Here is a 14,478-nt window from a genome sequence, read left to right as displayed (position 1 = left end):
CCGCGCCCCCGGCCCCGCGCCCCCCGGTACCTGTGCGGCGCTGCGTGGCGAGCTTGCTGGGGCCGCGCGTCAGCGTGTACATCCTGCGGGCCCCGGCCCACGGCCCCGCCGCCCCTCTCGAGTGCCGCAAGTGCCCCTCGCCGGGGCCTTAGGCGGGCAGGGCCGGGCGGCCCCCCCGCTCCGACACGCCCCCGCGCTTAAAGGGAACGCGCGGAGCGCGGGGGGGGCGCGCAGGCTGCGCCCAGCGCTCGGGGGCGCGGGGGACGCGAGCCGGACAGGTCGGGGGGACGCGTGGGACGCGTGCCGGGACACATGCGACACATATGTGCTGTGCAAGAGACATGTCTGGGTTGTGGGGACGCATAGGGGACACGCGCGGGATTCATTGGGGGCGCGCGTGGGGATTAATGGGGACACACGGGATGCAGGAACACACGCTGGAGACAAGCAGAGCACAGGCTGGGAGCACATGTGGGACTTTCGTGGGACACAGAGCGGACATGTGGGACGTGGGAGACACAGGACTCGCACAGGACGCACAGAATGCACGGAAGGACATTGGACCATGCGGGGCTGAAGTAGGGGAGAGGGCACAGCAGGCACGTGGGACACAAGATGTCACAGGCACGCAGGGGACACGGCAGTCACGGGAAACTCGGAGGGGACCTGCACGGGGACATTCAGGAGACAGGACACTGGAGCCACGGCACACACACGGGACAGACAGGGGTCATTCCTGGGACACAGAGGACCCAGGCAGGGAAAAATGAAGGGGTGCAGAGGCAGGGGCTGAGGTGCCACCCCCGCCGGGACAGCGCTGTGAACAGCCCTGAGCTCCACATCCCATGGCCAGCGCAGGGACCGGGGTGGCCAGCACGGTGACCTTTGGAGTGGGAGGTCCCGCTAAGGTGTCCCCACGTGGCAGGAGCTGCAGACCCAGGACACGACCCCGAGCCGGTCCCCGGCTACCCCCCAGTGTCCACCGGCCGGCCCTGCGGCTGGCGACAGCACCCAGACCTTTGGGGAGAGAGCGTGTGACAAACGCACTGGGGTCTTTGCGAGGCTCCAGGGGCTGCAAAGCCACCCCACGAGGGTGACCTTTGCCTTTCCGCCACGTTGCCCCGGTAGTGGCTAAGGAGGGAGGGGTGTAGGAGGGTACCTCCCATAAAAGCCCAGCAGCGCCTGACCGTGGTGGGTGCCAGGCTCGCGTGGAGTGTGCATCCACCGCTGTCACCCCGAACCCTATTACTGTGCCTAAATACAACCCTGACCCACGGGATGTCACCACTGGCTGTCACCCGCCCTGTAACGTGCTGGAGGCTGTGCTTCAGTTTCCCCCCGGACCTGCCAGGGGTTTCTAGGCGCCTGTTGGCGCATCCCTGAGCTTTTCCATGCTCGGAAGGGCTGAACCCCTAATCCTCGTGCTCCAGATGGATCCCTCCGGACCTCCATCACCAGTGACAGCTGTCGCGGAAAGGGCGCGTGGGGGTCCCCTCTCGGCCCCTTTTCCCTGGGGTGTCCGCGCCAGCCTCATTTGCCCTTTGAGGGGGTGCGCGGCGGGGGAGCGGCAGCGCCGGGCCGGGGTCCCCGCGGGCGCTGGGGCCGAGGGGCGGCGGGGCGGAACCGCTCCCGGCCGCGCCGCTGGTGTAGTGGTATCATGCAAGATTCCCATTCTTGCGACCCGGGTTCGATTCCCGGGCGGCGCAGTTTTTCTTTTCCCTCCCCTGCGTCTTTTCCCTCCCCGCCGTGCCGAGCTCCACCCGCGGCGCGGGGCGGTCCCGGGAGCGGCCGTTCCCCGCCATGCAGGTCCCGGCGGCCGCGGAGCGGAACAAGGGCCCGATCCTGGCGGTGCTGCGGGAGTGCGCGGCGCCGGGCGCGCTGCGGGTGCTGGAGGTGGGCGCGGGCGCGGGGCTGCACGCCGCGCACTTCGCGCGGGCGCTGCCGCGGGCGCGCTGGCAGCCCTCGGACATCGACCCGCGGGCGCTGCGCAGGTGAGCGGGGCCGGGGGGACGGGGGACGCCGCAGGAGCCCGGGGGCACCGCCGGCAGCCCCCTCCCACGGGCCCATGGACGCGCGGCCCCGGTTCCCTGCTCCCCATTTTGGTTTTTTTCTTATTTTGTTTCGTTTGGGGATTTTGGGAAAACCTCAGTATCCAACTCTCCTGCAGCCCTGGCTCTCCTGCTGAGTGCTTTGCTCCCTCCAGGAAAACCCCAATATCCACCTCTTGGATGAACTGGATATGTATTTTTTCCCAGAAAAGACCCACTCAACAGTGGGCCCAGGCTCCACAATTATTTTTTTTCCAGGAAGAAACCCAATAGCCAAGTCTCCAGCAGTCCAGGCTTCCCCAATCAGTACTGTATTCTTTCCAGGAAAACCCCAATATCCTTCTCTCAGATGAGCTTAATGTGTATTTTTTCCCAGCAAAAGCCCTCTTGGACAGCCCAGGCTCTCTGGCTTGATGCTTTATTTTTTCCAGACAAACCACAATATTCAACTCTTGCCCAGCCCAGGCTCCCGAGGTCAATACTCACTATATATTTTTTTTCAATAAATCCCCAATATCCAACTCCCAAACAACACATGCTCCCCAACTCAGGACTTTATTTTTCCCAGAAAACTCCCAAAATCCAGCTTTCCACTGCAGAAAAAAAAATAAAAAATAAGCCTGGTGGGGGTGTGCTGGAACCAGCCCCTATCCAGGAGGAGTTTTGTGCTGCCCACCCAGCAGCACCCACCACCTTGGGTAAAAATAATCTCCAGGCTGGCAGGCTGCAGGAGGTGAGACCTAGGTGGTGAATGTGCCAAAAAGGGTGTAAATAACACAAAAATCAGGAGGTGCTGGTGCAATGGTGCCAGTGGGGCTCCACACAAGGGGAGAGTGCTCCAAAACTGGGGAGGTTTGGCCCCGGGGCCTCTGCATCCACGTGCTGCTGGTTGTCCAGGTGCTTCCAGTTCTGCATCTGGCAGCTGGAAGCAAAGGGTTGGGCAAGGAGCCCCCAGGCTGTGCTGCACCACATCCCTTTGTGGGTGTTTTTTCCACTTCTGGGAGTCCATGCAGGGCTTTGTCCCTGCCTGCAGCAGCTGCTGGGGCTGCAGGGGGACCCGTCAGGGCTTGAGCTGGGGTTTGGTGCCCACAGCATCGCTGCCTACGTGGAGGCCGCAGGGTTGCCCAACCTGCTGCCCCCCATCCTGCTGGACGTGTCACAGGGCTGGGAGAGCTGGGGGGGCATGGAGCCCGCCACCCTGGACCTCATCGTGAGCATCAACATGATGCACATCTCAGAGCTGCGGTGCACGCAGGTGAGCAGCCCTCGGCAGCCCTGTCCCTGCAGCCCGCGGGGGCTCCGGCCCCGTGACCTGGTCATCACCTCTCGTTCCCCAGGGCCTGTTCCAGGGTGCCGGCGTGCTGCTGAAGCCTGGAGGTGTGCTCTTCACCTATGGGGTGGGTCACCTGTCCTGGTGCAGGAGCATCCTGGGGTGCAGGGTGTCAGAGCAGATGCTGGGGGGCAGGTGGGAGGGCAGCTCCAGCCATGGCTTAGGGAGGGGGCTGGGAAATGCAGGGGCTTGGCTTTTGGGGGGGTCTCTGCCTTTTGGGGCACATGCTGAGCCCTGAAAGGGGCAGTTTTGGAGGAGACAGATCCTGTCCTCCCTCACCTTATCCAAAGCAGGGTCTGGGGGTGCCTGCAGAGGGTGACAGGACTCACAGTGGGTGACAGGACTCTTTGGGGGCCGTGTCTCTTCCCACTTGGCTTCTCTGCTTGGTGGGGGCAGCAGCCCGTGGAAAGGGGGCTGGGGTGCACGGGGTGGCTCCCGCCTGCAGCTCCAGCTGTGTCCCACCAGCCCTATGCCGTGGATGGCCAGATCAGCCCCCAGAGCAACGTGGACTTCGACCGCAGCCTGAGGCAGAGGTAGGGGGGGGCTGGGGGGCTCGGGCTCCTGGGGCCCCTCCTGTCCTCTCTGTCCTGCCCCTGCAGCTGCAGGAAGCTCCCTCCCAGCATGGTCCTTCAAGATAAGCCAGGCCTGAGAGCAGCCCCCAGCCGGGGCTGCTTCGGGTGTCCCCTGAGTGACCCACGGCTCCCTCCCCGCAGCAATCCCGCCTGGGGGCTGCGGGACACGGCGCTGCTGCGGGAGCTGGCCGAGGCCAACGGGCTGTGCCTGGAGAGGATGGTAGGTGATGATGGGCCGGGGGCTGCCCGTGCCCCTGTGCACCCTGAGCCCGGCTCTGCTTCCAGGTGGACATGCCGGCCAACAACAAGAGCCTGATCTTCCGCAAGCTGTGACCCGCCCTGACAGCACTTCCAGTGCCTCCCACCACTGCTGCTCCCACTGATGGCTCCTGCAGGGTGTCACTGTCCCACCGTGGCTGCCACTGGGGCTGGGGACAGCACTGATGGGACAGAGCCCCACTCACACAGCTGGGGCTGACTTGGCTGGGTAGGGTCCATCTCCCCTGGTGCCTTTGGGGCTCCCTTTGCAGTGGGGTGCCCCAGCCTGGACCACAAGAGCCAGCACAGCTGCTAAGGGGGGCACAGGTGTAGGAGGGGGACACAACACCCCTGGGCATGGGGGAGACTCCTTGCTCCATTTCCTGTGGATGCTGTGCTGATGGTGTCCCCCTTCCCCTCTCCCCAGGATTGTGCTGCTGCCTCCCTAATAAACTCTGTGGCTTTGGCCCCCACACCCCAGCAGCTCCCTGATGTTTTCAGCACAAACCCTGGGGTTGAGGGTGTCCCCAGTTCCACCTCGCACCAATGAAAGGGTCAGGTCCAGCACCCGGGGGTGTTACACTGGGCCCAGAGGCTTTGGTGAAGTGGGAAGATTTTATGGGTGGGGTGGTCCCGGCAGATCTCCCACCCCTCTGCAATCCAACCCAGTTCTCTTTGCTGCTGGACAGTCTGGGGGTGGAGGGGGGGGTCACATAGTGGGGGGAACATGCGGCAGATAAATTACAGTGGCGGTGGGAGCTGGTATGGGGCTCAGCATGGGGCTGGGGAGAACTACATGACAGTGGTAACCTCTAGAGGCAGGCACTGGCGCAGGGGCTCCCGCAGGCTGTCCCCTGCCTCAGGCTGTCCCCTCCGGGCTGTGTCTGCGGCTCCCCCTCTCGGCACATCCTGACTCTCCCCTAGTCCTGGAAACGGTTCAGGAGGTCGCAGGTTTTCTTTTCCATCAGCTCATAGATCTTCTTCACCCGTTTGTCGTTGGCTGCCCGGACGTAGCTGCTGGGGTCCAGCGTGGCCATGCCATCGTGCACCTCGCCCATGATGATCAGGGGCCCGTCCTCCGCCGTCATGTTGGGGCAGGGGCAGCTCCAGTCCATGTCGGTCAAGGTCACCTCCAGGTACTTGATATTGAAGAACTTGAGGCCCATCTTCTCGTCCTTGAGGACGTCCTCGAGAGCGAAGCGGGCTATGCCGGAGTCCTGGTCCTCCACAATCTCCATGAGCCGCCCCACGATGGCGAAGTCGCTGCGGCAGAGGCTCAGCACCATCTTGCTCTTGAGGCGGCAGGCCTTGCACTGCAGGCTCTTGGGGAAGGGGCACACGTCCTCGCAGGTCTCCTTGCTCTCAAAGTTGTTGGTGTTGCCCTCGCAGCCGCCGTAGACGAAGGAGTGGCACTGCTTCAGCAGGTGGTTGTAGGCCCAGCGCGGCTCCCAGTTCTGGCAGGGCCCCTGCACCATGGGCAGCAGGCAGGTGGGGCGGGCGCTGCCCAGGCAGGCGGCTCGGCACTCCTCGTACGTCTCGAAGTGGTTCCTGTTGGCCCCGCAGCCGCCGTAGCGGAAGGTCAGGCAGGAGCCCTGCTTGGCATCAAAATGCCAGCGCACCTCCGTGGCCTCGCACCGCCGCCGGTCCGGCTCCTTCAGGCACTCGGAGCTGGGGAAGGGCTGGGGGCTGCCGGCCCGCGGGGTCCCCCCCGGCTCCCGCCTGAGCACCGACAGCGGGAAGTCGGCGCGGAGCAGCCCGGCGGCGTTGCGGGCCGTGCAGGTGTAGATGCCGGCGTCCTCGTGGCGGGCGTTGTAGATGACCAGCTGGCCGATGTTGGTGACCACCACGTTGCCGTACATCTGGTCCGGCCGCATGATGAAGTTCTCCTCCCGCTCGCTCTGCTTCTCCCAGGTGATGTCGGGCTGCGGGCGCCCGCTCACGTCGCAGCGGAAGCTGACGGTGCCGCCGGCGCGCACGGACTGGTGGAAGGGGTTGGTGTACAGGGCCGGGGGCACCGGCACCTCGGGGCCGGCGCCCGGCGTGGGTCGCGCCGTGGTCTCCTGCGGCACGGGGCTGGTGTCGGGCCAGGTGAAGATGTGCTTGCAGGGCACGGTGGTGAGGCGGGTGCCGCGCAGACACGCCTCGGCGTCCATGTAGCACTTGTTGTAGTAGGTGAGGCCGTCGGAGGCGCAGGTGAAGTTGGGCTCCTTCTCGCAGCGGTCCTTGCACTTGCAGACGGGCTGCCCGTCCCAGATGTCGCAGTCGGAGCCCTGCTGCGCGCACACGAAGCTCTCGCAGGAGGCGGCGGGCGCCAGCGCCAGCGCCGGGACGCTGCCGTCGGCAAAGCGCGCAGCCACGCAGCTCCGCAGCCCACACACGTTGGTGCAGCATTTCTCAAAGTCTTCACAGTCCTGGTCGGGGAGGGAGAACAGATTGCGGGGGGGACGTGGAGGTCACCCCCGCTCTGGGGCTGTGCGTGCTGTTCCCACCCCTGTGGGACTTTCGGGTGGACAAGTGTCCCCCGCTCAGCCCTGTGCACCTTCAGCATCGCTGGGCTGCGGGTAAGAGCCAGACCTCCCCAGCCCACCCTCAGCACCCCCAGGATGTTTGGGGGTGCACCGCAGTGATGTCGGTCCCTTCTCCCCACAGTACAGAGCAACTTGCCCTTCTCAGCTTTTGCTGGCCGAGGCAGGACGCATACAGATGGATTGTGAAGGAGTCTCCCCTCGGGGTTCAGACAGCCCTAACCGGGGTGGGGTTGCCCCTGCTCAGCCTGGTGGAGGTCAGATCCAGGGCTCTCTGGGATGGACAACCCGGTCCGTGGGTGGGCTCCGACCCTCAGGGGTCCGTGTCCCAGCACACTCATTCCCTTCATCCCGGCCAGCCCTTTGACAGGATGGAAGCATCCTGGGGGTGCACGAGGAGGGTCTTCTGACCATGGGACACGGTCTGAGGGGGTGACATGAAGGGGCAACAAGCAGTTTCTTTGCCTGTGAGGGACTGGGGAGCCCAGCAGACAGGAGGAGCTTAGGGGGCAAAGCTGCAGCAGGGCTGACCCCGTTGCTCTGAAACAACTGAACCGGCCGTGCTGCCCGGCACAGGAACCACACGCCGAAGCACCTCCTTCGGGGACCTGGGGATGCCCCCCAAACCCTGTTACCGCCCGCAGCCCCCCGCTCACCTGGTCGGCCTGGCACTCCCGCTCGCAGGTGCTCTGGGCATCCACCCACAGGTTGGGGTTCAGCTGGTTGGGGCAGACGCCCAGGTGCCGCATCCTGCCCGGCTGCAGGCTCAGCCCGGCCGCCGCCGCCAGCACGGGCAGGAGCAGCGCGATGCCCGCGGGGACCCGCGGCCGGCCCGCTCGCTGGCCCCGGGCCCCGCGCCCGCCTCTGCCGCGAGGAGCCATCGGGCCACCCCGCGCCGCCGGCCTGGCTCACTGGCGAGGGCTCAGCATAAATCACATTCAGGACGGACGGGATGAGGGAGAAGGCGGGCGGGCGGGGGGACAAAGAGTAGGAGGAGAGGACCAAACCTCTGTCCTTCAGCACGCCCGGCGCCCGCCGGACCACCGGCGATGCCGCCCGCCGCCTCCATCCATCGCCGCCGCTCGGCTCTCGGGGCGCCGCGGACACGGCGGCAGTGGCGGCCGGCTCTCGGGGCTCTCGGGGCTCAGTCCATCCCCGGCACGGCCAGCGGGGCGAGTGGGGTGGAAGGGGAGGACGGGGAGGTTGTAATCCGAATCCCCTCCCTTCCCACTGATGTTTCTGGGTGTTTGGAATGGGAAAGGCGCTGACCTCAGCCTCTAACCCCGGCGAGCCCGGCGATCCCTGGGCAAACACGGGGGGGAGATCAAAGGCAGAATGCAGAAAGTCTCCAAAGAGGGAGAGTGAAAGGGGGGCGGGGGGTGGGGGCGCACACAAAAACCCGCCCGGCACACGGAGCCGAATTCCTGCAGGATGAGAAAACAGCCGGAGCCTGCGGTCCCCTCGGACGGGGCGGCCGGGGGAGCTACGCGGAGCCCACGCTGAGGGCGGCCGGGACCCGGCTGGCCCGGGGGTGCCTCACCCCGCACCGCAGCTCTGGGCACCCACCGGCACCACAGCCGAAGGTGGCCGGGAGCGGGACACCGGCACGGACCCATCCCTGCTTTCCAGCCCGCATCCCACGAGCGCCGTGCTGCTGGCACAGGACCGTGTCTCGCCTGGCGGGGTGGGTGCCCACGCAGCCCCCCTGGAGGGACTCCCCCAGCCCCCTGGGGCTCCCAGCCCTCCCTCCCCGGTGATTTACAGCCAGGATGTTTCCTGAGCCACACCAGACCCCGGCACATTGTGCTTGGGCTCAACCAGCACGTCCCGCACCAGCCCAGAGCTGGCAGGAGCCGGCCCCGGCTCCCAGGCCAGATCCCCCTAATCCCCGATGGAGACTGACCTGCAGCAGGAACATTTAATGGCATTTTGGGAGCATTAACTCTTCCGGCTCTGGTGAGAGCCACCGCCCTGAGGGGGGTTTGCAGCCCCTGTGAAACCGAGGGATTTTGCCCCGGGGAGCAGCTCAGCACCTCCATTCTCCCCTCTCGGGGAGCACCTGGTGGAGAGGACAAAAAAACCGGTGGGAGCGCTTTCCCTTTTTTTTTTTTTTTTTTTTTTTTTGGGGTGGGGGTGATCTGTGACTCCTTGGGGAAGCCCTTTTGCCCCAGTCCAGGTGATTCGGGGGACCCTCAACACCCCCATGCTGGTGTGAGCAGGGTGCAGCCACAATGCTCTGGCACAGTGACATCCAGCCAGCAGCACCAACACAGCGCTGTGACCGGCCACCCCTGCCACCCCTGCTCCTTCCCTGCCCGCCAGCACACGGCTGCACTGCTGCTGGCTCTGGGCTGCCCACGGTGATTCTGGGGCCCCCAGGGCCCAAAACCCCAAAGCACAGTCAGTCTGTCACCAACTGGCCATGACCACGCATGGAGGGCTGCAGCGTGTCCCATGGCTGTGCCCTGAATCCTGGTCCTCTGCCAAGCAGGCACCCAAGGGTCCATCCAGCTGCAGATGATGAGGGAAGGTTACGCTGCCCTGGGACGCTCATGGGGAGGCTGATGTTCTACAAACAGGGAATTGCATCAGGCTAGCTCAGCCAGGAGCTGCCAGGGCCTATACCCTGCCTGCCCTGAAAGCCCCAGACCGACCCAGCCGGCCCCAGGCACTCGCTGCCTGGAGATCCCCAATCCACAGACCCACAAACTCCAGCTGGGAAGCAATGTGGCAGATGCATGGCACCTTGGTCCTCAGGGCTGCAGCCCAGAGGCATAGGGCCACTTTGGGGTGTCCCATGGTCCTTCCAGGGGGTTGGTGCAGGAGGGAAGGGCGAACAAGACCTGGAGCCCAACTTCTGCCCATACCCATGTCTGAGCTCTGTGTGGTCACAGCATGATGCCAGTGCCAGGCTCTGGGTTGGTTCTTGCCCCACTGCCCCTTTCCACACCCAGAGGAGCAGCGCCAGAGGGTGGCAGGTGTCTCACACCAGAGCCTGAGTGCCTCATGCCTGTGTTCTAAAGATCAGCAGCTGCAAGGATAAGCCAGGAACCTTCATCACAGTGGTGCAAGGCTGGATGGAGACATGGCAGCTGCTGCATGGCTAGAAAAGCAGCTCCCAGCAACTGGAAATCCTCACCCACTCCTTGGGACCCCCACCCAGCCTCTTTTAGTGCTTCTTCAGCTGAAGGTGAATGACAAAGCAGCTCTTCCCACCCTGACCAAGCCCACAGAAATTCCACCATCTCAATAGTTCTCAGCTGTGTCCGTGTGTCCAGGCACTAACTCCACCTTAGAACAGGAAGTGACCCTTTGAAAGTCTGGGTCACTTTCAAAGATCCCAGACATAGATGAGGGTTTTATAGTTTGTCTTCTCCCTCCAAGGCAAGGAATTGGCTCTGCACCGTGTCCTGGAGGAAAGGGTGCTGTGCCCTGCTCCCACAACCTGCTGCACCCAGCAGGCTCCTGCCCCTCCAAGGCACCCGTGGGTGCTGCACCCTCGTTTTCAAAAATCTTGCAGTTGTATGAAGGTCACCACCTCCTCCCAGCCTATGTGGGACAACGGGCCCAACCCAAGAAACCTCACATCAGAAAGGTGGGTGTGGAGAAACACACTCAGTGACCAAAGACCTGAATCATCCCAGAGCAACCTGCTCCCTCCTTTCCTGGAGGAGCAGAGCCCTGAAGCCCTCGCAGCCTTCCCAGCCCGCTCAGGCTGTGCAGTGTTTCCTGCCCAGCTCTTCCCAGGCAGACAGCTGCAGCCCCCGCTGCTCCCCGTAATGGGCTCCGGCTGTCCCGACCCCACCTGAAACCACACACAGCCTTTGTTTCGGCCCCGGGAGAGGGAACAGACACTTCCAGAACCCCCTGAAGAAAAAGAGTCAAAAAAGGGCTGTGTGACTCTTCCCTGACCAGGCTTTCACCTTAGCTCCAGGGTTTTCCAGGCTGCAGACACGATCTCATTTCCCCCTGCCCCCTCCCAGCCCCAGCAATTACTACTTAAGCTGTTAAAACAAGCGTGGCCAGTCTGGTACGAAGTGGAAAATCTGATCCTAGGGAAGTGAGAAGGCAGGGGAAAAGGGAGGTCAAGGGGAGGTGGGCTGGGAGAAGGGGATCAGACAAGAAGTCTCCCTCCAGCCCAGGATCAAATGCCCCTTCTCTGGGGCTCCTGGTACCTCCAAAGGCCACTCTGGTGTGACACTGGTGCTCCGAGCTCCCTGCAGCATCCTCTCCCTTTCAGTCCCATTTGTCCCAGGACGGCTTTCAGCTTGCTCCAGTCTGGTCTGCCACAGCACTTGCTGCTCCCCCAGGATCATCCAGATCCAAACAAGGGATTTAGGGTTTGACTGTACTTGTGCTGCCCTGTGGAGCAGGGACTGGGCGCAATTCCTGGCAAACTGTTGGAGAGCATGGCTTCCTCCAGCCACCTACAGCACCAGCCCTGTTAGAGATGGGTTTGTGTTGTCTTAGGGCCCCATTACCCCAAATCAGTGATTCTGTGAGAATCAAGAACAGATTTATCCTCTGCATCTACAGAACAGGAATCATGGCTCCCCAGAAAATAATTCAAGTTATTTTGTGGATGACCTAGAAATGGGAATATACACCTGTAACACAAACAGTCCCAAATCCCCAGGCATGGGCAAAACCACCAGCTTTTTCCCTTCAACCTCTTCTGAGCCCACACAAAAACGAATACAATTTCTCCTCTTTTCAATTGGTAGTTCAAAACAAACAAAAAGACTTTAATTTATACAAAACAAAACCATGTAGAATCAGTTAAACAACACTGACTGTACAAAGGAATAAAAAAATAAAAGGACAGTCCAAAAAAAACCCAACTCAGGAATGGTACAAGTGTTGGAGAGCAGCTACAGACTAGTGTTGACATCAGATGCAAGAATCTTTTCCTTTTAAATTAAAAAATAAAAAAAAGTTTGTTGCTGGGCAATCACTCCAGGGAAATCCTCCATCCCCACTCCAGACAGGATCTGTGAGACTTTAGGGTGACAAAACCTAAACCAACCACAGGGAAACAGCATGGGGAGGTGGCACACGTGGCACAGCCAAACCAAAGCAGAGGTACAGCGAGTTTTGAGACATGCAGCAGCTTGGTGATTCCAGGAAGGATCCCGTTCTCCTCTTTGTCCCACACACCGGCGCCGGGCCCGGGTGATTCCTGCCCTTGGCAGTGCTGGTCACCTGTTGGCCGTATATCCCTGTGCTGCTGAGCCAGCGATTGTCTTCTGCTGTGTGTTAAGTGATGGGAAACAGGTGCCAGCCATCCAGACAGGTTCTCCAAATCCCCTGGCCTTCGTGCCACCAGGACAGCCCGGCTGCGGCTTTGCTCTTGAGCCAAAGCACCCCTTCAAAGGATTCCTCTCCCCCTCCACCTGCCTGGGGTTTAATTCTGTCCTCGCTCACTTGAGCTGGGTGATAAAGCACGAGAGAACCGAGCCAAGAGACCTGCCTGTGCTGTGCTCTGCAGGGAGGGGAGGGGGAAGCCTCCAGCACCCCCCAGGTCGGCTTGGGAGCGAGGGACGCGGTGTCCCCGCAGGGGGACGCGTCCCTCCTGTCCCTGCTGCCGGGACACAGCGGGTCCGTCGGCCGCTGCAGCGGCTTCATTCTGCCCGTGCAGTGCCCCAGGCTGCCTGGAAAGGGGGAGCAGAGCCAGCGATCCCAGGAGGAGATGGCAGCACTGTACACTTCACTTGCTACCACGCTATCACAGTCTGCACGCCCTGGCCACCCATGAGAACCTGCCACCATAGCCCGGCCCCACTGCCAGGCTCCCTCAGCTTTTGGGATAAGGGCTGGGTGCTATTTCTGTTTGCAGGTGAACTTCCAGCACAGGTCAGCTGTGGAACAAAGCCAGAGAGGCAGGTGCACTTGCTTGACAGAAGATCCATCCCAAGCTACTGCCCCTCCAAGATCCAGGAGCCATGCCATGGAGCAAAGCAGTTTGCTCTCCCAATCTCCTGGGATTGCTCCAAGAGCCAAGTGATTTTGCCACGGAGGGACCTGGAGATTGCCATTTCCTCACCCCAACCTTCCACCTTCCCAGTCCCTGCTCCTTCATGCTCCAGTGGGAAAAGCCATTTCTGTCCTTGCCCACTTTCATCCAGGAGGAGCCACAGCAGCGTGAGCTCAGGCAGCATCTTTGGGAAAGCAAAGCTGGAAGCAGCCAGGATCCAGGAGCTGTCACATGTGGTGCTGACATGGATGGAGGGCACTAGAAGCAATGGATGAGACTTTGCAACAATAAGGGACAAAATTCAGCATTTTTCCTCTGCTTTAGGCACAATGCTTCCACCAGCTGCTCCCAAATCCCCGATGAGAAAGCACAAAGTGAGCAAGGCCTCAGTCTGACCCCAGAGCTGCCTCTTCCTCCTGCCTGCCAAAACACTCCAACCCCCAGGACCCTGGCCTCACTGCTCTGCTTCTCCATGCACTGCCATCCCACCTTGCCTTCAGCACTCACAGGTTCTAGTGAATGATAGGAACAGAGCAGCTTGGGGCATGTTCCACACCAATTGTCCTTTCCTTCTGCACATGTAGTATTTAAAAGCACCAGCACAAGCCCAGAGGTGAGGGAAAGTCTCTTAAAGCATTTATGTGTTTTCATTGGAAAATCCTCCACTTGTCCCCTTTGCTGACACTGGGAAAGTCAATCCAGTGCTTGTATTTACATGGCTGCATAAAATTTTCCCTGACTGCTTCTTAAAAAAACCCTTAAAAAACAAGAGATATTTATATATATATGTATAATATTTACATAAATAAGTGAAGGCGGCGAACGGAGCGCTGCCTTCCCCTTTCCAATCGGCCAACTCTTGCCTTGCTTTCTGGTTTTTTTGGCAACAGCAGGTTAACGTCCTGGTGAAAACTGTCATTAGTCCCCTGTCCCTTTTTGCCTACATCCAATGATCACTATTGCACCAGCAATCTGTTCAGGAGGCCAAGAGTTAAAGTTGCAGCACAGACTCTCCTTGCCTACTCCCTTAAGCCTCTCAAATCTTCCATTAAATCCATTGCTCCATTGAGACTGGATGAGCTTTTTTTCCCCTTCCCCCCTCCCTAACCCGGCAGCTGCTGAATTTTCCACCCCAGGCCAAGAGGCAAAGCCCAAAGCATTCTTGGAGGGTCACTTGGCAGATCCTCTCCCCGCCAGCGCTGCGGGATCCAGCCGGCACCATGCTTCTTCCTATGCCAAGCCAAAACGTGAGCACATTCCTAACGCTTGTGCGTGCCATTGGAAAAGCAACCGTGGCCCATCTGAAAGGATCCAGTGGAAAAGGGTTCAGTGTGCAAACAGCTGTACATCGGCGGGTGGGTGTGGATCCGACAGAAGCTCAGGGTGCCCATCCTGCTAAGAGATCTTGCAGTTGTTGCGTGAGCAGTTCTGTGGGGGGCTCTGGGGCGGCCGGATGGATTTGGATCTCTTCAAGCTGTTCCCTTTGCTGCTGCTCCCGCCCCCGCTGCTGGCCAGGGAGTAGGAGCGGCCGTGCATCATCACGGCGTTCATCCCGTTGGCCATGGAGAAGGACTTCAGGTGGCTCTTGATGGTGACGGGCAAGGGCAGCTTGTCGATGAGGTGCACCGGGGTGCAGGACACGATGGCTCGGCAGCACAGGTCCTGCAAGCTGAACACTGCGGGGAGAAAGCACCACACAGTCAGGGCCAGGAGATCTCCTGGGCTGCTCTTCCCCCACAACTATTCCTTACACTGCACAGCTCCAGCTCCT

General features: G+C 61.3%; 4 protein-coding genes and 1 non-coding gene across 8 annotated transcripts in view; 2 read left to right on the top strand and 3 right to left on the bottom strand.

Moving 5' to 3' along the window:
* Positions 1 to 191, bottom strand: part of MCRIP2 (MAPK regulated corepressor interacting protein 2) — a 3,638-nt gene extending 3,447 nt beyond the window's left edge. Inside the window, exon 1 of the mRNA XM_039732044.1 lies at positions 31 to 191. Coding sequence (XP_039587978.1) covers positions 31 to 82 — 52 coding nt within the window. The 5' untranslated portion in view covers positions 83 to 191. The remainder of the gene's footprint in view (positions 1 to 30) is intronic.
* Positions 192 to 1,635: 1,444 nt separating this feature from the next.
* Positions 1,636 to 1,706, top strand: TRNAG-CCC. The gene has a single exon. It is a non-coding gene; the product is annotated as a tRNA-Gly (tRNA).
* Positions 1,707 to 1,756: 50 nt separating this feature from the next.
* Positions 1,757 to 4,683, top strand: METTL26 (methyltransferase like 26). Of its 4 annotated transcripts, none has more exons than XM_039732040.1 (6): positions 1,758 to 1,991; positions 3,141 to 3,303; positions 3,386 to 3,425; positions 3,844 to 3,911; positions 4,092 to 4,170; positions 4,236 to 4,683. In XM_039732040.1, exons 1-6 carry the CDS (start codon positions 1,801 to 1,803, stop codon positions 4,331 to 4,333), a joined length of 639 nt encoding a protein of 212 aa, XP_039587974.1. In that variant the 5' UTR covers positions 1,758 to 1,800; the 3' UTR covers positions 4,334 to 4,683. The 4 variants fall into 4 exon arrangements, with proteins under 4 accessions (XP_039587977.1, XP_039587974.1, XP_039587976.1 ...); XM_039732041.1 differs by having other exon boundaries at positions 1,759 to 1,991; positions 3,386 to 3,445; XM_039732043.1 differs by lacking the exon at positions 4,092 to 4,170 and having other exon boundaries at positions 1,757 to 1,991.
* A 445-nt stretch (positions 4,684 to 5,128) lies between these two features.
* Positions 5,129 to 7,614, bottom strand: WFIKKN1 (WAP, follistatin/kazal, immunoglobulin, kunitz and netrin domain containing 1). Its single transcript, XM_039732359.1, has 2 exons — positions 7,390 to 7,614; positions 5,129 to 6,619 (listed from the first exon to the last, which is right to left on the bottom strand). Exons 1-2 carry the CDS (start codon positions 7,612 to 7,614, stop codon positions 5,129 to 5,131), a joined length of 1,716 nt encoding a protein of 571 aa, XP_039588293.1.
* Positions 7,615 to 11,452: 3,838 nt separating this feature from the next.
* The window catches only part of RAB40C (RAB40C, member RAS oncogene family), a 38,058-nt gene continuing 35,032 nt past the window's right edge, over positions 11,453 to 14,478 (bottom strand). The window contains exon 6 of the mRNA XM_039732178.1: positions 11,453 to 14,383. Within this exon, the coding sequence (XP_039588112.1) occupies positions 14,103 to 14,383 (281 nt within the window). The 3' untranslated portion in view covers positions 11,453 to 14,102. The remainder of the gene's footprint in view (positions 14,384 to 14,478) is intronic.

The sequence above is a fragment of the Passer montanus genome, unplaced genomic scaffold, assembly GCF_014805655.1.
Source record: "Passer montanus isolate IOZ18808 unplaced genomic scaffold, ASM1480565v1 scaffold8, whole genome shotgun sequence".
In the NCBI taxonomy this organism is placed as follows: Eukaryota; Metazoa; Chordata; class Aves; order Passeriformes; family Passeridae; genus Passer; species Passer montanus.
Note: the sequence above shows the minus strand (reverse complement) of the source record. Positions and strands in the feature narration are given on the sequence as shown.

Coding starts and splice junctions, on each gene's coding strand:
- METTL26 (XM_039732040.1), top strand. CDS start 1,801: ATGCAGGTCCCGGCGGCCGCGGAGCGGAACAAGGGCCCGATCCTGGCG. Junction 3,304..3,385: donor CAGAGCTGCGGTGCACGCAG/GTGAGCAGCCCT, acceptor CTCGTTCCCCAG/GGCCTGTTCCAGGGTGCCGG. Junction 3,426..3,843: donor CGTGCTGCTGAAGCCTGGAG/GTGTGCTCTTCA, acceptor GTGTCCCACCAG/CCCTATGCCGTGGATGGCCA.
- WFIKKN1 (XM_039732359.1), bottom strand. CDS start 7,614: ATGGCTCCTCGCGGCAGAGGCGGGCGCGGGGCCCGGGGCCAGCGAGCG. Junction 6,620..7,389: donor GGGAGTGCCAGGCCGACCAG/GTGAGCGGGGGG, acceptor CTCCCCGACCAG/GACTGTGAAGACTTTGAGAA.